This window comes from Aspergillus japonicus, assembly GCF_003184785.1.
Source record: "Aspergillus japonicus CBS 114.51 unplaced genomic scaffold BO86scaffold_7, whole genome shotgun sequence".
NCBI classification, from domain to species: Eukaryota; Fungi; Ascomycota; class Eurotiomycetes; order Eurotiales; family Aspergillaceae; genus Aspergillus; species Aspergillus japonicus.
In genome coordinates this window covers 577,204-602,172 of record NW_020291644.1, presented here as the reverse complement: position 1 = coordinate 602,172, position 24,969 = coordinate 577,204, and the positions used below count along the sequence as shown (strand labels likewise).

The window sequence follows — 24,969 nt, the reverse complement described above, 5'->3', positions numbered from 1 at the left end:
AGACAATGCAGCCCTCCCGATTGTCCCTCTGGGATGTTAAAGGTACGGATAAGTCTGGGGAATGGGTATCCAATCCACAAAAGCGCTCGTTCCTTGCCCATCGCCCTCGAAGTCGAAGAAACTCCCACCTTCTAGGAAGGGGAAACAACAATGTTGCTACTCATGCATGCAAGTGCAAGTGTGTCATGTCATGCGATGTCTTTTAGGTATGTGGCTTTCGTGTATGCGAGTCATGACTTGCATGAGTCGAGAAGAGCTCAAAAGATGACACGGAATATGAGCCAAATACCTGGCTAGCCAAGAGCGCGTCCTTTTTGGAAGTTGGCTCCGCGGGGAGCTAGTCTCGCCGTTAGGCATCACTGCATACCAGTCAGTCAGGGTATGTTAGAAGCGCCGATGAATATACTTTGCAAAGCATTCAAGCCATCCAAACTGTAGTTTCCTGCTAGGAGATAGCAGGTAAAGGCAGACAGATGCCCAATTTCATCGAGACGCTTCTTATCAGCTTACTTTAAATTCCAGTTTGACTGCTTTTTGTAAATCTTAGGTAGGTCTAACCGACCTTCCAACCTAGCAGCTTTGTCTTCTCCCAAATCAACCATTTATTTGTGGTAGAGAAATCAGGGATCAACGTGTCGCTTCCTACGTCTGGACTGGAGGCAGCAGATTGAGGGGTTGGGTATGAGAAAGCCTCCAGAGGTTGTGGCTTCGGCGGATTGGTCTCTTCGTTCACAGATACGACCGGGGGACTGAGATCATGGGTCAACTTACCCCAGGGAATATCGTCCGTGAAATCTAAAGACAAATAGTTAGTAAGTAGATGCCATTTCAAGTCAAGGTCGATGTTGGAGTGGAATAAGCTAGACACCGTCATTTGCTCCAATCCGAATATTCAATAAGTCGTGATTTGCAAAGGCAACATTGCCCTGGCTCTCCAGTCCCGATATCCACTTGAATTAAAAAGTACGAGCGGCTATAAGACGCCGACAAAGTACTGGACGGTGGGGTGCAATATTCCTCAAAACCATACAGAGCCTCCTGCCCACCCGCGGCGTTAAGAGTGTGATGGATCCTGCATCGAAGAGGACTCGTCACATGCGGGTTAGTTTGCACCAGCGTTTTCACAAGCTATCTATCTATGCCCTTCAAGTTTTGCATTAGCCGTGAACGATCAAGTCTTAGCTGTAAGTTAAAGAGCTATACATCCATGGCGCTTGCTTAAAGTAAGACATGTCAGCCGATCCAGGTCTTTCTTCCCCAAAGACAGGAAGAAAATCCGTTCAGAGGCGAAATGGTGCGCCTTGACCTGACCTAATACACAATGGCGTATGCTAAATCGGTTGCCCTAGCGTGCACTTTGAGGCTAAAATTACCTGCGGCTAGCCAAATTGATCATCAGTTCTGGGCAAAATTCGGCGGATTCAAGAAGCTGAACCCCACAATTCTGGGCAGTTTCGAGGCAGCATTATCAGACGGCGAAATACCGATAACAGGATCGTTTACCAAGTCAAGGCGGAGCGGGAGCGGGGAGGCACAGGATCTTGCTTAGCCGGAGGTGACGACTCACTTTGCACAGAAATTCGCCCGGGGGGGGGAAAGGTCCATACCGGTATACTGCAGCACAACGCTCAATATGCCACGTAGAAAATGCATGCCATCCTAATCGATACTTAGACCATTCCCTCCTTTTTCCTTGCACCTAAAACCACAACGTAAACGGCAGACCTGTGAATTGCCCCTCTTCAGCTTAGTTTCGCCCTTTTTTCAAGCTTAGTGCCCCAATACGCCGTCTTATAACCTTCCCTTCTGACCCAGTAATGTAATGGCCGCCGCCAGCTTTAAAAGGTCGATAAAAGACAGGCAATCTAGCAGTCAAGTTTTACTTGTAGTGGGTGGAATTCCTGTGCTTAGTTCGGGGTTACGAAGGCCCGAGAAAGGCATCCCTTGCGTCCTGGGCAGGCACCACACAGACCGTTTTTCACTTCATCTTCCTCTGATCACGCACACGCTCATTTGATTTGAAGGTTTAGTAACTATCCATCTCATCTATGCCTTTCCAAAATCTTTCTCCGGGGGATGTCATCTCTGGAGGCACTAGAATGGTGCGGGCGGGGTTGGAGGGCGGAAAGATTGTCGGAACCTACGGCAAGCCTGCCCTTGAAAAGTCCGCCAACTTGACAGTTCAGGTTCGTATATACTTCATTTTACAGAATATGCTCTCACTTCTATCGATGAAAAATGGCAGGCAGCCAGCTGGGCCGCTCAAAACCCTATTCTAGTCACCTGCGCGGTTGTCGGCACCACTGGTGTCGTTGTTCTCGCTGGCCCTGGCCTCGTAACAGCCCCAATTCTATCGAGTGTGGGATTCACAACGGGCGGCATCCAGGCAGGTATGTGCCATATTTCAGGGGGAGTCAACAGAATCAGTTCTGTTTCCCGCGCCCCGAAGCTTGAACGACCATTCATCATGAAGTATAGGTTCTGCAGCCGCAGCCGCTCACAGTTGGATCGGAAATATTGCAGCCGGGAGCGCGATGGCTATAGGACAGAGTGCTGGTGCAGGAGGGAGTGGCCTTGTAGTTGTCAACGGGGCTGCCCAGTTGGGGGGTGCTGCGATGACTATGGGAAGTGCTAGCCTAGCGTGGGTCAAAGCTAAACTATGAGCACACTTTATCTTGGTTTGTGTTAAATCGACAATGGCCTATGGGGCTCTCTCTTTTGCACCTATAGCACCACTCAGTTCCCGGACTTTGGGGCCTATGGCTTCCCAGGAACGGCCTCAATCTCTCGAGGAGCTATAACCATGATTCCGAGAGCAGTAGTCGCTACCACGAGTGGCTCGAGTAGATCCTGGGAGTGAGAAATGCGTTCCTGGAGTCACCACGATTTTCATGTCAAGGAAAGACTGAGAGGAAAGATCAAGCCCAGCGAACGGCCGTCTCTTGCAAAACCTCTGTCGTGATTTCGACATGCCATTATGTCCCAGGCTGCATTCAGGGTCACCGGACGCGAGTCTTTGATACTACCAGAAAACGAAGGCAGTATATATCTGATTTCGAATATTACTGTAGGCTCATTCTTTTGTCTACAACCCTATCGGGTCTCGAAACGCGTGAGCTGACCCTAGGAGCTGACTTGTTCCTGAAATCCTTGGCTTGAATCCCAAGATCAATTTTCTGCCTCGGGGATCTAGAGGAGTAATTCTGGGAGCGATCTACTCTGGTTATGTGCTTCTAGACTGCCTCCAGTGCCTCTTCATCCAATGGTGTAGAGCTAAGGATGGATGTTCTGGACCGCGTCACTATACAATCATCACAAAGTTATCATACAAACGATTTCTTTTACTAGCTATGTTCCCCTTTGAATACTTGAGAGGCGGTCTTTCCGGGATTTGATGACCGACCTGCTTCCTGATCAACAACAAGCTTTGATGTCAGAAAAGCCGAAGCAACTCAAAAGGGTAGTGGAGTCGCAGTTTCAAACCGCCAAATACCTGTGTCCGTCCAATGGGCCTTCTGGAGAACCACAAGTTCCCCACTTGCCTAATGGTCGCGGCCTACTCCCGAAGTTTAATAATACTTTTGAGTTCGCTGTTCAGAACGACCTCATTCATGTCTTTGCATGTGGCACAGCGGTACTTCAAGGGCAGTCCTCTCCTCGATAACAGAAGTAGGCGAGAATGGCTGGCTTCCGGAAAATGCTTGCCTTGGTGTAGACGCCTGAGATGGAATCGCGCATAACCAATTTCTGTCCATGACCATTGCAGTTTCAAGACCCACGATCAGAGGTTCCCAGTTCGAGACAGATAGCGGCCCAAGACATAAGCTGAACGAAGCTGAGCCTCTACGAAAGGCCATGGTATCCTTTCTCCGCACCCGACCAAGACAGTCTGGGGGTGAGCTAGGGCGTGGTATTGGGTATGGTAAGCTCAATCAATTGTGCATTGGGTTATGTCTTGATAACGAAGGCCAGTCGGCCAATCGAGCCATCATCATCCTTTACCGTATGGGTTTTTCTTTACCCAACCACGACGCGAAGGCTTAGATGAACTCTGTTCCCCTCTCCTCCCCACCATAATTACGCGGACGACGGACGACGGGAATCTGTCCCATGATTTTGGCACCTCCCACCAACCATTCAACCCTTCTGACGATTTTGAACCAAAAAAAGCGAGCGGAGATGAAAGGCAGATATTGGAAATACCCCCCAAAACATAAAGAGATTTTGAAACGACGGGTGATGCAGATGCAGGTATGAGTTGTCCTGCAAGACATTAGGCCACGTCAGATCTACAAAGTACAAGCCAGTCTTACTTACGTCCCTCTTATCAAAGAGGGCACCTGCTTAGCGTATCTTTCCCTCCTCCGGATAATCACATCCACTCATCCATCCGTGCGACCGTCCGCGTTATAAATATTTATACTGCTTTAAGGATCACGAGAGCTACAAATTCTATGGCTGTCTCCTTTCACGATGACTCACCACCGAAATTGGCGATCTCGTGGAAGGACGAGCAACCGAGGAGGACCCAACAGCTCCAGAAAGCGCAATCAGTCGGAAATATTCTGCGTGCACTTTCAACGTGGCAGGTGCCACCACGGTGAGCGGTGCAGATTCTCACACGATGTGAATAAGGCTGCCGACTTCAAGTCAACCCCGGCTACATATCATCCCACAACCCATGATCTGGACGCTCGGAATCAATACTTCGACTGGAAGAGACTTCTTAGACGAGGACTCTTAGGGTCCGGATTTTCTCGAATGGAACATGAAGAGATCGTTCAATTCTGGAACGGGGCTCTTGAAATTCTTGAAAGCGACAACAGAGAGAATCATCAATTCCTCGCCAAAGATCTTGTGGACGACGATCTTCATGGACATGATTTTATCCTGGCAACTGCGGATGCAGACGATCCAGATGGAGTGCGACCTATTTCTACTTACGACGAGCCTTTTCTTAAAGTAATTACCCATGCTTCTCTCTTGCACTGTCTTTCTGTCGATTCATTTGTTGGCACTCTGTACACATCCTTTGGCGGTCCGGATGGAGATCGAGCAATCAGATATTTGAGAAGTGTCTGCCGGAGCCTGATGAGTAAAGGTGAAGATACCAACGAAAATGTACCAGTCATCTCTCTGGACATGATGAAGTTACTGTTGAATACCCTATACCAACTTTTGTCAAGAGTCCGACTCGCTCGATTCCACGATGAAATTCCCGCACTGCTCGACCTGATTCGCGAAGTGGGCTCCCAAGTCACTGAAACATGCTCGAATGCCGACACCGACGGACTTGAAAGCAGAATAGAAGTCATGCAGAGCCTGATCGCTAGCGCAAACAGCAGACTTTACACACCCAGGGCGCATGAGGGAAACGCCCAGAAGAGTGGATCAGCCCTTTCGTCTTTTCCGCTGGATATGCAAATCCCTGGTGGGAGACACGACAACGACCTCGCTGATATCTCTCAGGTTAAGATTCTTCCTACCCATGGAGAGATTGTCAGCGGCAATTCAGAATATCTACCCTCTACCAACTTCCTTCAGCCGCACTTTCTCCCCGACCCTTTACAAAGACACATTGACTCAACATTCCGACTCCTGCGCCATGATATCTTCGGCTCAGCCAAAGATGTCCTTCGAGATCTGCTGCAGCAGAATGATCTAACACAATTTTCGTATTTCTCAAGCAAAGATAGCGGGGCACATTTCTATCTGGGAGCACAGGTCCTCCAAATATTTATCAATGATAGAAAAGAGCTTGAAGCGACCGTGTCCTTTGCTACTCCACCCCAAATCCGCAAAAAGACATCCAACGAGCAATGCAGATGGTGGCAAGACTCCAGTCGACTAGAGGAAGGAGGCCTAGTGTGTTTCTTGACGTCCCAAAAAACCCACAGGAGGCTTATATTCCTCGAGGTCACAGTGAAGAATGCTTCCAAGGACCGAGCGCACCAGAACAAAAGTAGTCTTGTTTCTGATAGGTTTCCGCCTAGTATTACGGTCAAGCTTGCGGCATGCCTACAGCAAGAACTGATTCTGCTGTGCCAGATTTACAGCAAGAAGCTTACCGGTATTCTAGTCGACTTCCATGGTTTGATCCCTGCCACGTTCGCTCCTATCCTGAAAAACCTTCAGCGAATCCAACGCGAAGGAGAGTTGGCATTTCAAAAATGGATCTTGCCAGGCCGTAAGGATAGTGAAGATGGTCACAGGATACCCCCGCCAGCATACGCACGCAAGCCAGGATTTGTCTTTCCCCTGACTTCGATCACAGTTGTTGGAGCTGAAAAGGTTGCATTGAACCCGAGTACCCCAGAGGCTATTGACCTCTTGAAGCTGCAAACTCAAACGGGTCTCGACCATGGCCAGTGTCAGGGACTTATCGCGGCTCTCACACGAGAGTATGCCCTCATCCAAGGCCCACCAGGCACCGGAAAATCCTATTTGGGTGTTAAACTTGTTCAAGTTCTCCTTGAAATCAAGGAAAAGGCAGAGCTAGGCCCAATTCTAGTGATGTGAGTACTAATTCCATACCTTCTGATACTTTACTTACGGGAATTACAGCTGCTATACCAACCATGCCTTGGACCAATTCTTAAAGCATCTTCTTGATGTTGGTATCCAGAAGATCATACGCATTGGCGGCCGCAGTCAGGCCACTGAGCTTGAAGGCAAGAACCTTCGCGTTGTCAGTAAAGACATTGGGAAGACGAGGATAGAGTCAAAAACCCTCGGCATGTCCTATGGGAAACTTGAAGACTGTATGAAGAACGCTGGATATGCAATGAAACCTCTACACCAGTCTCAAAAAGGCCTGTCTTGGACCGCGATGGAGCGTTTCTTGCACCGAGAATGGCCCATTATACATGAACAACTGAAGCGACCAGACACGGAAGGATTCACAACTGTCACTGATGATAAATTACTCAACTGGCTAGGGTCCAAATCAATGAAAATCCAGAAAGATCAGAATGAGAGTAAAGTTGACAATGTGCGCTTGGAAGGCCTCACACGCGCTGCGAATGAAAATATTCACAGTCTCTCGATGCCAGAACGTCGGATTCTTGCCATGAGCTGGTTCAAACAGTGGCAGGAAATCGAATCCGCCTCGCTGTTCGAGGCTCTTGATCGCGCTGCAAATCTTCGCGGGGACATTAATGCGGTCCATGAAGAGGTCAACCGCCGAGCCTTGATTCAAGCAGATGTAGTAGGAATCACGACCACAGCCCTCGCACGCCATATCGAGACACTACGTCGAGTAGGAACAAAGGTCATTATATGCGAGGAAGCAGCTGAGGTAATGGAAGCCCACGTCATCTCAGCCCTCATGCCAGGAGTTGAACACTTCATTCAAATTGGGGATCATCGACAGCTGCGACCACAGATTCAGAATCATTCACTTAGTCTCGAAACATCCACAGGAAAGGCATGGCAGCTAGACAGAAGCCAGTTTGAGAGACGTGCTGTCGGCGAACCAGGTCTCAAGCCAGCCCCTGTTGCACAGCTCAATGTACAGCGAAGAATGAGACCTGAGATCTCGCAGCTTATCAGGAGCGTCTATCCAAAACTTGAGGATCATGAAAGCGTGAAGAGTCTACCCAATGTTGTTGGAATGCGGAACAACCTCTTTTGGCTGGACCATCGATGTGATGAAGATTCAAGGGATGACGGTAGCCGTGTAAAGTCTCATAGCAACCAGTGGGAGGTCGATATGGCTACTGCTCTTGTTCGGCATCTTGTTCGGCAGGGAGAGTACAAGAGCACGGATATTGCCCTCTTGACGCCCTATACCGGGCAGCTGCGGAAGCTCAGGGCATCTCTATCCAATGATTTCGAAATTTGTCTCAGCGAGCGGGACTTGGAGACTTTGGCCGCAGATGGGCTTGAGAAGTTTGAAGATGCATATCCTGAGTCAAATGGTCGCAAGTCACTCGAGAAGAAGACGTTGCTCCAGACGCTCCGTCTTGCTACCGTCGACAACTTCCAAGGCGAGGAGGCAAAGGTGATCGTTGTCTCCCTAGTCCGCAGCAACTCAAAGCGCAAGGTTGGCTTCCTACGCACCGAAAACCGTATCAATGTGCTCCTCAGTCGAGCTCAGCACGGCATGTATCTTATTGGAAATGCTGAGACATACCTCAATGTCCCAATGTGGGCCGGTGTCCACTCTCAGCTCGCCTCTGCAAAAGCAGTCGGCACGGAGTTGGCTCTCTGTTGTCCTCGCCACTCAGAAACGCCTATTATCTGTTATGAACCTCACGACTTTGAGAGGAAGAGCCCCGAAGGTGGGTGCAGTCTCCCGTGTACCCGTCGACTCGAGCCATGTGGTCATAAATGCCAGGCTAAGTGCCATTCAGCGGCCATGCACGATGGCTTTGCATGTGGGAAACCTTGCCCACGTATCCGATCAACTTGTGAGCACGAATGTCCCAAGCTTTGTGGTGAAGACTGTGGCCCTTGCATGGCGAAGATTCAAGACGTGGAGCTTCCTTGTGGTCATATCAAGAAAGCTATCTTTTGCCATCAAATGTCAAACTTGAAAGTCATTAAATGTAACGTCGAGGTCGAAAAGACTGTTCCTAAGTGTGGCCATAAAATCCAGGTTGGGTGTTTCAAGGAAGTCACGTCTCCGAGCTTCCGCTGCCCTAAGCCATGCACCGGCATCCTCGGCTGTGGCCACAACTGCAGCGATTGCTGCGGAAATTGTCTTGAGGAAGTCCATAACGGAAGAAGAGTATTTAAGCACCCGAAGTGTACGAAAAGATGTGACCGGCCCCACGGTGCTTGCAATCATAGGTGTCCCAAGACATGTCATAACGAGGAGAGCTGTGGTTACTGCGAGGCAAAATGCGAGGTCAAAATCCCCCAAACTCACCATCTTGTCGTTGTATGGGAAATATTAATCATATGTACAGGTTCGATGCTCACACTCAGCATGCGACTTGACCTGCGGAAAGGCATGTGCACCATGCATCGAGAGATGCACCTGGTCCTGCAAACACCAAGGCTCCTGCTCAATGCCTTGTGCGGCAATATGCAATCGGCTTCCTTGTGATGAGAGATGCACTGAACTTCTTAAATGTGGCCATCGATGTCCGAGCCTCTGCGGAGAAGATTGTCCAAACAATCTGTGTCAAGAGTGCGGCGATAAGGGAGACGCCCGTGTTGACTTCCTCGAATTGAGAACTTATTCCGAAATCAATCTCGATGAAACTCCAATCATCGTGCTTGGATGCGGCCACTTTTTTACGAGTGAATCGGTTGATGGATTTGTTGGCCTGGATGAAGTATACACGAGAGATAAAAACGGAAAGTTTGACGGTCTCCGAGATATCTCTTCTTCTCTCGCCAGTGCCATCCCATCGTGCCCGGACTGTAAGCAGCCCATTCGCCAGTTTGTGACGAAACGTTACAATCGTGTCATCAACCGTGCTGTTATGGATGAGACTTCTAAGCGGCTGCTTATCAAAGGTCGCGCTGACCTTGAAGCCCTTGAATCGCGTCTGAATGACATTGAAGACAAGCTCGACTCTGAGCCAGCATTGCTGTCCGTGGGGGACACTCAATTGCAGCTCAATGCACGATATGCAGCCTGTGAGCGCCTTGGGACGGAGGCATCAAGGCTCAGCAAAGCCATGGAGGCCGAGAATCAGCCGATGAAACGGCTCATGGATGCGATTGCCATCCACCAAAAGTCACCAAGGGACGGAATAGCCTCCCTCTCAACCCGAATGGAGGCGATGAATATAGCGGCACGAGAATCCGACAACCAAATCACCCTCGGCGCAAGGCTAATTTACATCAAGTCCAAGGAGGTCATGTTGAGCGACACCTCTAAAGTGGTAGATTCAAGCGGAAAATCTGCAACACAACCACGGCTAAGATTCGCCAAACTATCATCAACCTTGATTCAAGTTCTGAAGGATTGCCGAGACTTGATAACTCAAGCTAATGAAGGAAATTTCTCCCGCATCGTCATCACGGCGACCATCTCATTCGCCAAGATCGCGCAGCTGGACGCGTGGTATCACCGCTCTCATCCAGGAACAACAACAAGTGCTCTACATCTCAAAGAAAAAAATGGTCTAGAGATGCTTGAGGATCGCTTTCAGACCACCCGCGATCTTCTCGCCGATGCGTTGAAATTATGCGACGAACTGAGGAACTGTCCTGAGCTCCAACAAAAGGTCCAGGAGATGGTCCGCCTCTATGAGGGCACACGATACGAACCAGTCACTTTAGAAGAACTTCAATCAATCAAGACGGCCATGGTGAGTGGGCGAGGAGGAATCGCGACGCACTCGGGGCACTGGTACAATTGCGTCAACGGACATCCGGTGAGTAAATTTCCCATCCCTCGAATTGTTCCCAAGTTACCTTCGATCACCCTAATAAGCTAAATAATTCTTTCTGCAGTTTGCTATTGGAGAGTGCGGTATGCCGATGGAGCAAGCTAGATGCCCTGAATGTGGATCACCTATTGGAGGTCAAAATCACACAGCCGTTGAGGGCGTTTCTCGAGCGCGGGAAATGGAGTAGATGGAAATCTTACTGTATCGTGTTTTGATTATGGTAGGAGAATACATGTTTTTCTTTTCTTTCCCTGATCCGGCACACGAATCTACACTTTCATGTTTTGAGATAGTTGCTCAAGCGTCTGGATTCGATTTTCGCTAGAAAACGTAGAAGTAATTGGACTTGTAGGCTATCTATCCTCCGGAAATGCTATTTAATTTGACGCCTACTCTCTCCCCTGCTCCAAATAGAACCAACAATTGAAGAGCTTTCGGAACTCCTCAACCTTCGTTGTATGAATCCAAATGAATGTTGATTCATAAAACATATCCAATCACAAGCGCCCAAAACAATGCCTCGAAGCCACTCCTCTCCACCCTCTGGAGGTTCCACTTGCCGAGGAAAAATGGGCATGGAAATCAGCCGCGTGAAGCCACAGCCGCAGCTACAGGACGTGTAAGTCACCCTTCCACTCCTATAGTATTTTTTTTTATAGTTGTTGATTCTGCCTTGTTGAGCTAACCGCCTCCCCCACCGCCTACAGCTATTCTTTGGTCTCTTCAGAACTTCTTCCTTGCTTCCGTCCTCCATATAATCAATCGTATCAATCATATCATATCTACGTTTATCGTACAGCGCCATCTTTACAGGCGGGATCGCCATCAGGCCGGGATGAGTTCCCGCTCGGCACACAATTCCAGCTAGCGGGGCGTCAAGATATTGGGAGACCTGTACGGAGCACTATACTATACTTCAGCCCCGAAATACTGGTGACCACTATACAGGACAGTACCAGTACAGATAGTTACAGTACAATACAGTAAAATACACAGTCCCACCCACCACGTGATGCTCGCCCGATGGGGCTGCGGTGCCAGCCAGCTGCAAAAAGCAAAAGCCAAAGCAAAAGCAAAAGCAAACCCTTCGCCCTTTGTCCACGCTGTCATCGGTTCACTGGGCAGCTTCTCTCTCATTCTGTATTCCATTCAAGCCGATTCTACCATGCATTCATTATGCGGACGCCCATGGCTAGCTTGCAATGCTTACACCAACCGGCATAGACGTACAGTACTTCCAGAATCCCCCTGCCATGACGCAGGCCCAGCAGTGTCGTCCTATAGCTCGGGGCGCCCGTCGAACTCGCGCCAGGCCTGGTCAAACCCGGTGGAGCGGACCCACATCGGATGGTGATCGTGGTCGGATGTTGAGTCCATGGCTAAGTGGATCCCGTTAGCTTCAATCCATTCCCAATGCTTTCGAGCACCTCCGGCATAGCCTTGCAGGGTACGGGTACGGGTACGCGTACTCCGCACGTAGTCTACTGCGTACGTAGGTTGATTCAAGGATAAGTCTGACGGGAGGTGACGACCTACCCATATTGGCAATCCTCAGCCACATATCCCCCTCAATCGGCCAGGGACGCTCGCCCTCGAACGGCCGACAGGCCCGCTCCCCGTGGGCCACGGCACGGACCAGCTTGGCCAGGTGGCCGTCGTCCTGCGGGTGGCGGGTGCAGAAGGCGAAGATCTCCTCCCAGCGGTGCGCGACCGGATACGTCCGGATCGCCTCGAGGGACAGCGCGGGCGTGCCGCGGGAGACGTAGAGCAGGAGGTCGAGACGGCCTTTCCACTCGAGCAGGCGGAGCTTAGTCTTGACCTCCAGAAACGGGAGCGTGAGGATCTTGGAGAAGAAGATGGAGGAGTTGAGACCGTGCAGGTAGAAGAAGTCGAACTTGATCGGCTTGGTGGGGCGCTGGGCGGCGCTGGTGTAGTACACTGCACACACACACACGGTCAAGAAACACCCGAATTTGCGATGCAATGCAACAGAAGACTCACCCACGGTATTGATCATCTCCGCCGTCCGCTCCTCCAGCTGCTCCGCCGACACCGTATACGCAGCCGCGTACGCGAGCATCGTCTCGCCCGCGCGCGCCAACACGCCATCGCGCATCTTGTTCCCGTCCTCCCAGCGCACCGAGCGCGCCAGCGTCTCGTCCCGGCGGATCGCCCCCAGAATCTCCAGCAGACCCTTCTCCCCGCGCCGCCCCACGCCCCCGGCCTGCTCCTCCGCCGGCCAGAAGAACATCGGGCCCGTCCAGTCTTCATGGACGGCCGTCTGCGCCAGCGCCTCGGCCACGAGGGCCGGCTGCTCGAATTCCAGGCCGAAGCCCAGGTGGATGAACGGGTGGACCAGCCCTTCGTTTGCAGTCAGCACCACCCCCCTAGTATCGAACACCAGCCACGGAACACAAAGGAGAAGACTCACCCCCAAACAACCGCCCCAACATCGCCCGCGCAACCTCATCCCCCTCCTGGAAAAGATACCCATCCAGCACCGCCTCCACGCCGACCCGCTCAATCTCGCGCTGGAAGAACCGCAGAAAATCCGAGTAGTGCTGCCTTCGCCCCAACCGCTCCAAAAACCGGCCGCGGTCGGACAGCGCCGCGACGGTCGCTTCGTCGACGGGGATCGCCTTGCGCTGGTAGGCGCGGTCGCGCGCGTAGGCGGTGCGGATCTCGTCCGCGGAGGCGCCGAGGGCGTAGGCGCTTAGGATGTGGTGGACGGTGTGGTCTTCTTTCGGTCAGTATGTCCATTTTTCTTTTTCCGTTAAGAAGGGGTCAGGGATGGGGAACAGTACTGTGGAACCCCATATCATTGAAGAAGACATGATGATGTTCCAGGTCATGTTGGAGGACTTCGCTGGTGGCGCGGGCGGAGGCTTCGGTGATGGTACCGGTCCCGCTCTCCTGGTTCTCTGGGGAGGAGCCCGCGGTGGAGACGGGGACGGAGAAGATTCCCGGATGTGCTGCGGGCGAGAGGTGGATTCGTTGGGCTGTGGCCATTGTTGTTATCGTTGTTGTTTGCGGGTGGTCGGTTGTGCAGTGGACGAGATGTGGTGGTGATAATGGGGTGGGCTTCGCGCAGGTTGGGGTGTGTCGGGTGCTTCGTAGCGCAGGAGTGAGGGCTTTGGTGCTTTTCGTCAAATCAGTGGCCGTACTCGTAGCATACCAAGCGCTTAATCGAGTCGTAGCACAGAATCTGCTGAGTACAGAGGGCAGGGACAGTGCCACCGCACGAGATTTATATCCGATGCCAGGGCATCTCATCCATAAAGGAAAAGTAATCCGACGCATCTAGCCCGGCCCCCCGGGTTCCCAGTCTGACAATACAATAAATCTGGTCTGGCCAAGGGTTTCACAGAAACCGGGATGCAGACCTGGAAAGCAAGCTGTCACTTAGCGAATCAAGTCGAATGCGCGTGAGACCCTGGAGACCCTGGCTGGAGGTAAGTATGCTGCTGCACTGCAGGCAAACAAATTACCTGCTCTTGATTTGCGGAGACAGCAAGCCCGAGCTTCCCGTGCAGTGAGCGAGACGTCATCCGGATTCAAGCTAGGTTAGGCTACCCCGGAAAACAGGCGGGAACTCCTGTGGATCGTGGTCGTGGTGAATCAGCGCCGCATGATCGCCGTCGTCAATACGATGTGCTTATAAATGGGCTCGGCCTTCGGGGCTTGCGGGCTTGCGGGTTATTTGTGGTCCCTTGATTATGTGGGATGCGCCGATCTAGATCGTCGGTCGGGGCTGCGGTCGGTGTCATCATGAGTAAGAGTATACTTAATGGTCGGGGTAGGCTGACCTAGGTCAGTCAGGATATATTGCAGCATTACTAGGTGGTACATGAGTTATCTGGCAGTCTGTATATGTGGTTACCTGACCGACCCAATTAGTAGTAGTCCGCTGGGGGACGAGAACTGGTGTCTTCGTAGCGCTGCCCCAGGGCGAGTGGCATTGTAGATTCTGGCCGCTTCCAGTGTGGGCTTGTTTACTTTGTTCCAGTGTAGTTATTTATAGTTTCGTTTCCACTATATAGCACCATGGCGAAGCTATTTCATTCTGCCAGACTTCTACCATATAACAGAATAGCTAACGCACGAAGTCCTCCAACTCCTTCTTCCGTTTCAGTCGCTCCCGCTCCATCTTCCGGAACAGAGGATGGTGGCCGGCCTTGTCCTTGAGCTGCTTGTTCCGGCTGCGGTTGTACTCGATGTAGGCCATATCCTCGCCACCCGCCAGCCCACTGAGAGTCGCCGCGCTCCGCTTGACGGCGCCCTTGCGAGCCCGCGCCCCTCCCGAGCGCGAGGAGAACAGATCGTCGTTGACGTGCTCGACCTCCGCCGACGTCTCGTTCTGCAGCATCACCTCCTGCAGCAGCTCGCGTCGTTCCGCCGGGGTGGCATAGGCCAGGCCTTCCAGGTTCTCGATCCCCTGCAGATGGGTGATCACCTTGAAGGCATAGCCCTGATCGACCAAGAATGCCTGCCGCCTGGAGGAATAGAACATCTCGTCCGTGTCTTTCGACACCAGGGAGTAGAAGAACGCGTTGAAGCCTTCGTCGTTACGACGCTTGGCCCGCAGAATCCGTCCCAAGCGCTGAGCCTCCTGACGCCGCGAACCGTAGTGCGACGAGATCTGGATCAGACAGGTGGCTTCCGGCAGATCAAGGGAGGTATCGCCGATCTTGGACAAGAAGATCGTGTTGACCTGCTCGTTGTGCTGGAAGTTCTCGAGAATGCGCATGCGCTCGTTCTGGGGGGTGCCCCCGTAAATGTAGGCCTTGTTCAGCTTGAGCGCATACCGCTCGAGAGCATAGACGTTGTCCGAGAAGACAATGACCTTGTCCCCGCGCTTCTCGTGGTAATCAATCAGGAATTGACACGCCTGGAACTTTCGCGGGTTCATAATGTACAGCAAGGCGGCTTTTCGGGACTTCTCCCGCATGTACTCCGAATAGAACTCGGTGGTCATGGGGCACCACACTTCGGCACATTGCACCTTGGCGATGTGCCCTTGCTCGGCCAGCTCCATCCAGTTCGCTTCGTACAGCTTCGGACCAATCAGGAAGTTCAAATCCTTGATCTTGTCGTCTTCACGCAGCAGGGTGGCAGTCAACCCCAGCTTGCTCTGACAAGCGATGGCGGATGTGACCTTTCGGAACATGGAAGCAGGCACAACGTGCACCTCGTCGAGGATCATCAGACCCCATTCACGCCCTTGAATCCAGTCCATCATCTTCTGCGCATCGTGGGAGCGCGCCCGCGTTTGAGACACCATGGAGTAGGTGGAAACGATGATACCGGTCGACCGGCGAAACTTCTCCTTGTTGTCCGAGGTGAAGACGGCAATGTCGCCCGGATCGATGTTCGACCACCGCAAGAACTCGTTTCGCCATTGCACCACGGACATGGAACTGGTGCACAGGACCATGGTGCCTTTCTTGATCGTGCAGGCCGCCGTGATACCCACCAGGGTCTTGCCGGCACCACACGGCAGCACGATGATGCCACTCTTAGCACGTCCGTTACCGAACATCTTACTCAAGCTCTTCTCCTGGTAACTTCGAATCCGCGCGTTGGGCTTCAGGTCGATATCCAGCGTCGGGTTGATCTCGTCGTTCCGGAAGTCATACTCCTCCAACGCCGGGCAACCCATGGCCTGACAGCGCGCCTTGACCGGTTCGACGGCTTCGTTCGGAATCTCAAAACTGTGCACCTGTGCTTGTTCCTCATCATCATCGTCGTCGTCCCGGATGGCGAGAAGGATATCGTCCTCGCGACGAGCCTCCCCCGCCGCGTCCTCAGCCGGTTTCTGGTCCGTGGTTTGCTTCACACCCGCCGCATCCTTGGTCCCGGGGATAACCAAACCGCCCATCTTCGGCGCCGCCTGCTGAATGATACCCTCCGACCCCTGCAATCTCTGGGGCCCGATAACCTCATCCTGGAGCAGCATCTGCAGCATCGCCGGATCGGTACTCTCCACAAAGAACCGGTTATGCTTCAAGACCACCTTGATCTTTCCGTACGACTTGGTGAAATCGATGATGAACGACTTGATGGTCTCCGGGAGCGGCGTTTTCGACAACCGATCGAGGAAGTTGATGATATCCTGCGGCTGCAGGCCGACCGACACGGCGGCATACAGACTGTTTCCCGTCAGCCGGTACTCGTGGAGATGCGTCGGCCGGGAGAGCGGTTCGGCGATGGTGGTGAGGAAGTCCTGGGCCTGGGGCGCGAGCGGCGAGAAACTCTCCAGGGTGATGGTGCCCTTCAGCGGATCGATCCAGAGGGGGCGATTCGCGTGGTCGGGCTTCAACGCCAGGGACGAGAAGTCCTTGTAGCCGAAGTTGGGGTCCTGCTTCTGAATGGCGCCGCCGCCCTTTTTGCTGAAATGCTCGATGTTGAAATTCTCCACGACATCTGTGAGCGAAGCCCGCCGCGAATCAGTGATTTCGTTCTGGGACGTTCTCGCCCCCTCGCATATATGGCTTGCTCACCTTTCAGGTTATCTTCCTTGACCTCCTCCTCCTCGTAGTCCGAGTATTCATCCCCGCTACTGATATCAGGCACGGGAGTGGCGCGCTTCGAGGCTCGACTCGATCGACCACCTATGCAGTCAGAATAGAATCACCACCGGAGTAGTGGCGGTGGGACGGGCAGGCATACTATCTAAAGCTTTGCGTTTGACCGGCGGCATGTTGTCCAGTCCAGCGGGGCCGGGATATTATCCCTGAGAACTCTATAAGTCTATACTGTGCTTGTAAAAGCGACTCCGCGCGGTCGTGACCAGGCAAGAAGGTATCGTTTTGCTCCCGACAGGCTACCGGCGCCCTTAGTGAGCCGTTCAAATAAGTATGACCATATCCCGATCAGACGAAAAGCACCTACCAGCTTTTTATTTACTGCTGGTGGTATATATGGCGGTGGTCGACAAGGGACAGGAGGAATGGAGTGTGGAAGGAAGAGGAGGAGAAGGAGAAGGAGGCGGAGGCGTAAATGAGCATGAAAGAAGATCGATCGCTTGCGGAGCGGAAGAGGCGAGGCTCGGCGGTGTGGACAGCCTGAGGCAACAATGGGATCGCTCACTCAGCCAGCTTCCACCTGCCTGTGGCGTCGGCGCCGTGCGGGCAGTTCAATTGGTCAGAGTTTCGGCCGAAGGGCTTCGGCAGTGATTGACGTAGTTCAATCTCGCATTCAATTCCCCGTCCTAGTCCTCCGTTCGGTCTTCAATTTCCCTTCAATTGACACTGCGTGCAAGAAGTGGTCAAGATATACAAGATGAACACAGTATGTGCCTGACTGGACTCACTCATAAGCCATTTGCAAGATTCATGCTCACTAACCTCATCTCTCACTCAACATCTAGATCAAATCCACCTGGTAAGGTGAAGCCCAAAACAACCCAGCCCGCAAACACACACACACACACACACACACACACACAACCACAGTCTTCCCTCAAAATGCGCCTCAACTAACACGACTCCCAAACCCAACAGGATCGGCTGGGGTACTCTCTGCGTCGGTAAGCAACGCAACACCACACCACACCCTCCCTCCCCTCCCCTCCCAATCACCCTATCCCATCAAATCAACAAAAACTAACCCCCCCCCCAAAGCCGGCGGCGGCGCCTACTACTTCGCGAAGAAATCCATCAACGCCGACCGCCAAACCCGATTCGAGACGGAGATGAAACGCAAAGCGCAGCTGGCTGCCATGGAAGCGGAACACCGGCGCCAGTCGGCGACCTCGCTGACCACCCCTCCGCCGATCCCCGCGGACGACCCGAGCCTCAAGCGCGCCGCCCAGCTGGCGCGGTCGCAGCAGAACGCCGCCGACGACGTGGCCTCGCCCAGCGCCGAGGCGAGCCACGACCCGGCCGCGACGCGCCACGAGCCCGAGACCGAGGCCGACCGCGTGCTGGAGAAGGGGAAGTACGAGGCCGCGCAGCCGTTTCGGCCGCCGAAGGGGAATCGACTCTAGGGGGTAGATGGGGGTGCGGGGGGAAATGAGGTATAGAGAGGAGTCTTTGGTCAGAGATGAAAGGTAGGGATAAGGGATGGCGCGAAAAAAAAAAAAGTGCCAGTGACATCTTTTCGTGTGCCGCACTGTACTGTACCATAATGTTTCCCTTAATGTATAGGTTCTGCCCTTTCTGAAAATCGGTTTCGAGGTGCGTGTGGCTTGGCTCGTGGGGTGGAAAGCTTGTTCTCTCTGCACGATACACTACATACTTCGTGCGTGTCTTGGATCTCGTGAAGATCCGGGGGAAATTCAGTACTAATCGGATTTACACCTACATCCAAGACAAATCGGCCCGGGGACCGATCATTCTCGAGCGAACGCGTCGGTTGGTTGATTAGTAACGCGAATTATATTGCTGCTAGACAGCTAGCTAGCTATCTCATAGTCGTAACATCGTGATCCGCTACCTCAGGCGGTTTCCACCTCCGGTAACGGATATGAAAGGAGACCGCGGGGGGGGGGGGAGGGGGGGGAGACAGAAAAAGAATCTGCCCTGTCGACATTACTGCCTGGCACCTGTCCAGGAGGTCTTTCCTCAAAAACAAGAGCTCCCTCGAACCCCGAGTTTCTCGCACGGTCACGCCAAACAAAAGAAAATATTAAGGTTTGCAAGCTAAACGCCAGCCAGACACGTTCCCGATGACCCCTGAAAATCCATATGTGGGGTTTCTCATGATGCAATTCCCTCAGAAAATGTCGTCTGTGAGGGTGGTTGAAAAAAAAAGGGACAGAAAAAAAAAGGTATATGCCAGTATCCATACGCCAGCCGGAAAAAGCCAACTCAGAAAAGAAAAAGGATCAATAATCCGACAGAAAATCGGAGGATGGCGTGATAACACGAGAGAGTTGATGTTGTGTCGCTGCAAGTATGGCCCCACTCGTGGAGTTACGTGTAAATCCGAACGGATATATGCGGTCTAGCGGGCATGGAAGCAGAGTGGGGGGTGTGGCCTGATAGAGAGGAAAAGATTCCGTCAGTCGAGGGTTGCGGCGATCAACACATGCAGAAATGAGAGACTCACTTGTTGTGGGTGGGATAGCCTTTGCTCTTTTCCCGAGAGCTTTCCAGCGCCGGAGGGATGAAGGGGAGGACTACCGCCGAGAAGAGGCAGGAACTGGTGATGAAGCGGGAGGTGCGCGTGTCGGGGCGCGGACGGTGCACCGAGAAATGGCGGATGGTAGGGCGGGCTAATTGGATGGCGATCATGGTGATGGCTTGGAGGGACAAGGTATTGGAGATGTAGGGCTGGTGTGATGCGATGCGACGCGAAGAGGTAGACAACGAGTTCAAGGTATGTTTTGTATGTATAGTGTGTGTACGTGTGTGTGCGTGTGTGTGTCGGTCTAAGAGCGTTGTGGATTGTGATGTCTTGGAGATCAGGTAGAAGCAAGTCAGATTTAGGTATAGCAGTGAATCGATCAAGTCTAGCTAGAATTCAAGCACACCCTGCAGAGGGTGGGAACCATGAGGGATTTATAGTTGAGGTGGTTGTGGTGATCAGCAAAGAGTCACTCTGGAATCCCGAGATCAGATCATGAGCATGAGAGCATGAGCGTGTTTCGGGAAGAGTTGCGGGGAGGGTCCAGATGGGGGATGGGGTCATCGAGGCCCACTCATCGAGTGCAAAAGGGAAAAAGAAATAGCGCGCACGCGGAAAAACGGTCCTCAATCGTCATGGCTCCATGGCTCCTGCAGCAGCCGAAACATCGATCGGCTTGCAGCATAGGCAGTTGGGACTTGGGACTTGGGACTTGGGAGTGTGTCATCTGAGGTGCGCTCTTCATTTTTACTGATTCAAGCCACCAGTTCTCCCTGCATGTCAGAATTGAACTAAGCAGGTACTGTACAGTACCCCATTGGTCTTGGATGCATCTGGCCAGTCTTATGGCGGATTAAAGGATTCGGATACCTAACAAGGTACTCCGTACTCCAGTGCAACTTCGACCTGCAATTGACCCCTACGGCCATTAGTGGGTAAGAAGGAAGGACCTTGTTGTCATACCGTTGTCGAGTTGTCGATGACCCCTCATCCCTCTCCCTCGTGCGGGTGCAGCGAGGAATGCGTATTGCCATGCTCACGCCATCAACAAGAGGGGCAGATGATCTACAAGTTCCGGCCGAAGACGTGAAAGGGAGAGGGGCAGTACTCGTAACAGTCCACACAGTACGTACCCAGCAGAGTCAGACTTTCCAGTGTGGAGTTCCGGCGACTCGAGATCCGGCCAGGCACACTGGGGGGTAATCGCGGTAGTTGCTGCGGTTGGGCACTGGCGCTGGACTGCATCTGCCCGGCCCGTGGCAATTGCGGTCTGCTCACTGTTTGTCTGATGGCGGGAGTCGACCATCCGGCGGAACACACGAGTAAGTTAAGTTTAGGGGATTGTCTAATTCCTCAAAAAGAAGAATGAGCAATGACCAGTGGATCCAGACGCAGGAGTCAGAAAAGAATGAGAATTACATCGTTAGTATGTCGGAATTGGTAAGCCGACGAGGACTGAGGAAGGAAATCGATGAATGACGACAGAGATCCCCCGTATCATGTGACCACCACCACCAGCATACCAAGTACGTAGTTCAGCTCGGTGCAGAAGAGAGTTACTCGTACTATGTGATGCTTCAAGCAAGATTATCCAAGAATCTGAGTGATTGATGATGCTACTTCCACTTGTCTTGCTTGATCGGAAAACGAATTCCAAAGCGTCATCCTATGAACCCTCCAGGTACCGAGTAGAATGCAAGCTTTCCCCGCATTGTGTGCATGGTCGATGCCTCAGGCACCAATGCTGTTTAGTCCTGTTGGCCCTCTGCGCTAGCCCAGCTGCTTCAGCCTCACGCGCCCCTTCCCCTCACCAACCTCAGTCCCTGTCTGATGATGCCACAACGTGGCTTTTGGCTCTTGGCTTTTGGCTCTGGCGTGAAGTACCGAGGTCCCAAACGAAGCGAACACCCGACTGAATGACTGCCGAATACGCAATCTAGTCGACAATGGAGAATGTCGATGTATATCCCCGACAGTGTATACCCAGTGAAGAGTGTGCATCGACACCCCGGGCCGACAGACAATAGTCCGTCTCCCGAAACAGGACACTGAAATGGCGACAATCCCTGGGACTTACCGTCATCATGATTACACAATCGCGTGGATCTCTGCACTACCCTTGGAGATGGCGGCCGCGGTCGCAATGCTTGACGAGAGACATCCGGACTTACCCACTGATCTGAGTGACAATAATAGCTATATCTTCGGCAGCATATACGGGCATAATATTGTCATCGTATGTCTTCCTGCCGGGGTATATGGCACAACCTCAGCTGCAGTGATCGCCAGTCAGGTCCAATTTACCTTCAAATCGATCCGGTTCGGCTTGATGGTCGGCATCGGAGGTGCGGTTCCATCACAAGACGACATCCGGCTTGGCGATGTGGTGGTCAGCAAGCCAACGAGAGATTATGGTGGCATTGTGCAGTATGACTACGGAAAGACTCTAAGCAACAACCGCTTCGAGAGAACCGGCATGCTTAACAAACCACCGTCGGTACTCTTGACTGCGATCTCTAGACTACAGGCGGAGCACATGGTGAGGTCGAGCAATATCCCCGCCATATTGTCTGATATGGTATGCAGGTACCCAAAAATGAAAGACAGATTCACCTACCGTGGTGCGGAGCAGGATGTGCTGTTCGAGGCTGATTATGATCATGAAGACGTCGAGAGTACCTGCGCGAACTGTAACCCCAGCAGAAGGAAAAGTCGGCCCGATCGAGGCTACGATGTCCCCGTGATTCATTACGGCCTGATTGCCTCCGCAAACCAGGTAATGAAGAGTGGTCGTATAAGAGATCAACTAGCGAACGAATTTGGGATTCTCTGCTTCGAGATGGAAGCAGCCGGCCTGATGGATAACTTCCCTTGCTTGGTGATCCGAGGGATCTGTGACTATGCAGACTCTCATAAAAATAAGCAGTGGCAAGAGTACGCGGCTGCCACGGCGGCAGCATATACCAAGGAGCTTCTGTCCATGATTCATACCAAGCAAGTGGTCGACATGCCGTCACCTAGTGTGGCTTTGGAGCTGGCGCAATACGGTCTTACGGCCCCAGTCGGCACGGAAACATATGCAGGCGAAATAAGCAAAAGTCTCCACATAGACATCGGACAGCTACTCGAGCGGATCTCGAACTATGACCATGACAAGGTTCACCGGAGACTTGCCTACAAGCGTCTTCCTGGAACAACTCAGTGGTTCCTGAACCATGCAACATTCAAATCATGGCTTACGGGGTTGGATCAATCCAGCCTCTGGTGTTCGGGGAAAATTGGTTCAGGTAAATCGATCATCGCGGCTTCCGTCGTTGAGGTTGTCAAGTATCGCGCACTCGAGAATTCCAGTTACCATTGCCCTACAGTATTTTTCTATTGCGAAAACGAGCATTCTGGCTCGTTACAGGCTTTCTACATTCTCGCCAGTCTAATCAGACAGTTAGCTCAGCTCTTGTACGAGTCGCATCAGAGCTTTCCGCCAGATGTCGCTCGTGAGCTGGAGCGTTTTTTTGGAAGAGACCGAAGGGTGCCAGACTATGACGATCTGCGAGAAATATTCAATCTTCTCTTCTCATACATGCCAAACACAATCTATGTTCTTGACGGACTCGATGCACTGGAACAGCAGGAGTGCCAGAAAATGTTGCTGCTGATTCGAGCGACCTTCAGTTCTGCCAGCCCGCCCAATGGATCAAAGATTATGCTGTCGAGTAGGAATCACGTACCAGGCTACGTGAATATTGCTACATTCATGCCGTGGTTTCTCCGAATTTCAACATTCAATCATGTTACCCAGGATATCGAATTCTATATCAAAGCCAGTATTGATGACAAGTCTATGCTTAGAAAGCTTACCAGTGACTGTTCTCTACTGGAAGAGGTCAAACGCGTGCTTCTCGCCGAGGCCTCAGGAATGTATGTCGGGAATTCCACAAATTCTTCGTATGTAGACTGACTCGAGCAGGTTTCTATGGGTTTACCTTATTCTCGAAATCTTGTGGTCGACATGCTTCACGGATGCAGAGGTGCGCTCCGCTTTGCGTCGGCTTCCTAAAGGCTTGAAGGAAACGTATAGGCTCTGTACTCAGCGAATTTCCTCTGATCCCAGGGCTGCGAAGGTTCTTAAATGGGTCAGCTTTGCTACCAGACCACTGCATATTGAGGAGCTGAAGGAAGCAGTGGCCTTTGATCTTCATGATACTTGTTGGGATCACGCGAAAGTACCCCAGGACGAATTTGTGCTCGGCTGCTGCGCTAATCTCGTGGTGCTAGACCCTACTGATGGCTGTGTTCGCTTCGCGCACTCGTCGGTCAAGAAGTTCCTTTTGAGTGATCGAGCCGGCCATGACGCCAGATATCTGGAGAGCGAGGCGCGGGGAAACCTCGAATGTGGGGAGTTCTGTGTTGCTTATCTCTCTTTCTCAAACTTTAGCTTACAGGTTGAGAAGCAAGGACGGGATCACAATTCAGCAGGCTCGGCAGTAGTCTCGCCAGCTTTGCTTGCCGGTGAAGCGATGAAGTCCTCCTTGTTTTCTCTTTTTCGTGCGCCGAAGATCCAAAAGGCTGCTATCAAACTACCCACTCGCCGGATCCGTACGGACTCGCCGGGGGAGCAATACAAATTTCTCAGTTACGCTGTATCAAATTGGGCTTTGCAGACGAGAGACATAACGCCTAAGTCTCCGGTGTGGGAGAGCTTCACGCAGCTTGCGACATGTTTCAATGAGACGTGGAATTTCCATCCCTGGGTAGCGGGTGGACGCTCACGTCACTCGTTTCTCCATGGCCTCTTTGGGTGGGCTGTCAGAGAACAACATATTCCTCTGCTTCGGATTGTTATGCTGTATAAAGAGGAGCTCGCCAAGATATGCAACCTTCCACTTATTGGGGAAAGCCTCCCAGCTCTACACATTGCGTCCAGATTCGGTTTCACTTCGATTGTGAGACGCTTGCTGAATTTATGCGAGGTCAACTTGCCCGATCTTGAAGGGTATACACCGCTCCATCACGCGGCTGAGAAAGGCCACCCAGCTGTCGTGTCCATGTTTTTGAGAGAGAAGATTGTTGTCATCAATAGCAAATCTCGAACACAGGCCACACCCCTCTGGTTGGCGGCTCGACACGGACACTTCGATATTGTGAAGATACTGATTAGGCAGGGTGGAGACTCCGAGGCGCGAAACATTAACGGCCAGGCACCACTCTCTATAGCGAGGCAATATAAGCATGAGAAAGTGGTGAAATTACTTTTCGAAAAAGGATCTACGATCTTGTTTGTCAGGAAATCATTGATGGAGATTGCTTCTGGATGGGAGCTTGGACATCTGACCGATGACGACGCAATTCGAAAGTTCGAGAGCGAGTTCGAGAACGAGGTTACCTTACTAGGAGAGGCTGAGTTAGCTGATAGGGGCGGAAAGCCACGCAAATCCGGTCGTCTACCGAACGGGGAGCTTTCACCATCATATAAATTATTCGCCGTGGAGATTACAAGTGTGAATCGGCTTATGCTGAGCCTTCTTACTTTGAAATGGATTGCTGGTGGCGA

At 52.2% G+C, this 24,969-nt stretch overlaps 8 protein-coding genes across 8 annotated transcripts; 5 read left to right on the top strand and 3 right to left on the bottom strand.

Annotated features, from left to right (window-relative positions):
- Positions 1-1,898: 1,898 nt before the first annotated feature.
- BO86DRAFT_386584 (uncharacterized protein) lies at positions 1,899-2,951 on the top strand. The gene is made up of 3 exons (XM_025671372.1): positions 1,899-2,186; positions 2,246-2,390; positions 2,479-2,951. The coding sequence occupies exons 1-3, from the start codon at positions 2,100-2,102 to the stop codon at positions 2,661-2,663; spliced, it is 417 nt and encodes a 138-aa protein (XP_025530947.1). The 5' UTR covers positions 1,899-2,099; the 3' UTR covers positions 2,664-2,951.
- Positions 2,952-3,627: 676 nt separating this feature from the next.
- On the top strand, positions 3,628-4,345 carry BO86DRAFT_211934 (uncharacterized protein). Its single transcript, XM_025666852.1, has 2 exons — positions 3,628-3,922; positions 3,973-4,345. The coding sequence occupies exons 1-2, from the start codon at positions 3,754-3,756 to the stop codon at positions 4,215-4,217; spliced, it is 414 nt and encodes a 137-aa protein (XP_025530946.1). The 5' UTR covers positions 3,628-3,753; the 3' UTR covers positions 4,218-4,345.
- BO86DRAFT_440423 (uncharacterized protein) lies at positions 4,346-10,536 on the top strand (the record flags this gene model as incomplete). Its single annotated transcript, XM_025676204.1, has 5 exons — positions 4,346-6,515; positions 6,565-6,939; positions 7,075-8,851; positions 8,913-10,334; positions 10,414-10,536. Exons 1-5 carry the CDS (start codon positions 4,474-4,476, stop codon positions 10,534-10,536), a joined length of 5,739 nt encoding a protein of 1,912 aa, XP_025530945.1. The 5' UTR covers positions 4,346-4,473.
- Positions 10,537-11,346: 810 nt separating this feature from the next.
- Positions 11,347-13,592, bottom strand: BO86DRAFT_355848 (questin oxidase family protein). The gene is made up of 6 exons (XM_025669643.1): positions 13,302-13,592; positions 13,154-13,259; positions 12,781-13,086; positions 12,351-12,710; positions 11,886-12,287; positions 11,347-11,728 (listed from the first exon to the last, which is right to left on the bottom strand). The coding sequence occupies exons 1-6, from the start codon at positions 13,356-13,358 to the stop codon at positions 11,628-11,630; spliced, it is 1,332 nt and encodes a 443-aa protein (XP_025530944.1). The 5' UTR covers positions 13,359-13,592; the 3' UTR covers positions 11,347-11,627.
- A 786-nt stretch (positions 13,593-14,378) lies between these two features.
- On the bottom strand, positions 14,379-17,337 carry BO86DRAFT_355846 (TFIIH/NER complex ATPase/helicase subunit SSL2). The gene is made up of 3 exons (XM_025669642.1): positions 17,019-17,337; positions 16,850-16,960; positions 14,379-16,772 (listed from the first exon to the last, which is right to left on the bottom strand). The coding sequence occupies exons 1-3, from the start codon at positions 17,047-17,049 to the stop codon at positions 14,443-14,445; spliced, it is 2,472 nt and encodes an 823-aa protein (XP_025530943.1). The 5' UTR covers positions 17,050-17,337; the 3' UTR covers positions 14,379-14,442.
- A 515-nt stretch (positions 17,338-17,852) lies between these two features.
- On the top strand, positions 17,853-18,336 carry BO86DRAFT_305683 (uncharacterized protein; the record flags this gene model as incomplete). Its single annotated transcript, XM_025667667.1, has 2 exons — positions 17,853-17,877; positions 17,972-18,336. Coding segments are annotated over 2 exons (390 nt in total), but the record flags the coding sequence as incomplete, so codon positions are not given.
- Positions 18,337-19,295: 959 nt separating this feature from the next.
- Positions 19,296-19,585, bottom strand: BO86DRAFT_396679 (uncharacterized protein; the record flags this gene model as incomplete). Its single annotated transcript, XM_025673422.1, has 2 exons — positions 19,296-19,329; positions 19,401-19,585. 2 exons carry the CDS (start codon positions 19,583-19,585, stop codon positions 19,296-19,298), a joined length of 219 nt encoding a protein of 72 aa, XP_025530941.1.
- Positions 19,586-21,048: 1,463 nt separating this feature from the next.
- On the top strand, positions 21,049-23,948 carry BO86DRAFT_211846 (purine and uridine phosphorylase). Its single transcript, XM_025666851.1, has 3 exons — positions 21,049-23,336; positions 23,386-23,551; positions 23,601-23,948. The coding sequence occupies exons 1-3, from the start codon at positions 21,472-21,474 to the stop codon at positions 23,691-23,693; spliced, it is 2,124 nt and encodes a 707-aa protein (XP_025530940.1). The 5' UTR covers positions 21,049-21,471; the 3' UTR covers positions 23,694-23,948.
- Positions 23,949-24,969: the final 1,021 nt, after the last annotated feature.

What these genes read in the sequence shown, in the direction of transcription:
- BO86DRAFT_386584 (XM_025671372.1), top strand. Translation starts at nt 2,100, where the DNA reads ATGGTGCGGGCGGGGTTGGAGGGCGGAAAGATTGTCGGAACCTACGGC. An exon ending in CCGCCAACTTGACAGTTCAG is followed by an intron (nt 2,187 to 2,245) that starts GTTCGTATATAC and finishes GAAAAATGGCAG; the next exon opens with GCAGCCAGCTGGGCCGCTCA. An exon ending in AACGGGCGGCATCCAGGCAG is followed by an intron (nt 2,391 to 2,478) that starts GTATGTGCCATA and finishes CATGAAGTATAG; the next exon opens with GTTCTGCAGCCGCAGCCGCT.
- BO86DRAFT_211934 (XM_025666852.1), top strand. Translation starts at nt 3,754, where the DNA reads ATGACCATTGCAGTTTCAAGACCCACGATCAGAGGTTCCCAGTTCGAG. An exon ending in AGGGCGTGGTATTGGGTATG is followed by an intron (nt 3,923 to 3,972) that starts GTAAGCTCAATC and finishes AACGAAGGCCAG; the next exon opens with TCGGCCAATCGAGCCATCAT.
- BO86DRAFT_355848 (XM_025669643.1), bottom strand. Translation starts at nt 13,358, where the DNA reads ATGGCCACAGCCCAACGAATCCACCTCTCGCCCGCAGCACATCCGGGA. An exon ending in CAATGATATGGGGTTCCACA is followed by an intron (nt 13,087 to 13,153) that starts GTACTGTTCCCC and finishes GACCGAAAGAAG; the next exon opens with ACCACACCGTCCACCACATC. An exon ending in GTTGGGGCGGTTGTTTGGGG is followed by an intron (nt 12,711 to 12,780) that starts GTGAGTCTTCTC and finishes CTGCAAACGAAG; the next exon opens with GGCTGGTCCACCCGTTCATC.
- BO86DRAFT_355846 (XM_025669642.1), bottom strand. Translation starts at nt 17,049, where the DNA reads ATGCCGCCGGTCAAACGCAAAGCTTTAGATA. An exon ending in CAAACGCAAAGCTTTAGATA is followed by an intron (nt 16,961 to 17,018) that starts GTATGCCTGCCC and finishes CTGACTGCATAG; the next exon opens with GTGGTCGATCGAGTCGAGCC. An exon ending in CAAGGAAGATAACCTGAAAG is followed by an intron (nt 16,773 to 16,849) that starts GTGAGCAAGCCA and finishes CTTCGCTCACAG; the next exon opens with ATGTCGTGGAGAATTTCAAC.
- BO86DRAFT_211846 (XM_025666851.1), top strand. Translation starts at nt 21,472, where the DNA reads ATGGCGACAATCCCTGGGACTTACCGTCATCATGATTACACAATCGCG. An exon ending in CTCGCCGAGGCCTCAGGAAT is followed by an intron (nt 23,337 to 23,385) that starts GTATGTCGGGAA and finishes TGACTCGAGCAG; the next exon opens with GTTTCTATGGGTTTACCTTA. An exon ending in CTGCGAAGGTTCTTAAATGG is followed by an intron (nt 23,552 to 23,600) that starts GTCAGCTTTGCT and finishes TGAAGGAAGCAG; the next exon opens with TGGCCTTTGATCTTCATGAT.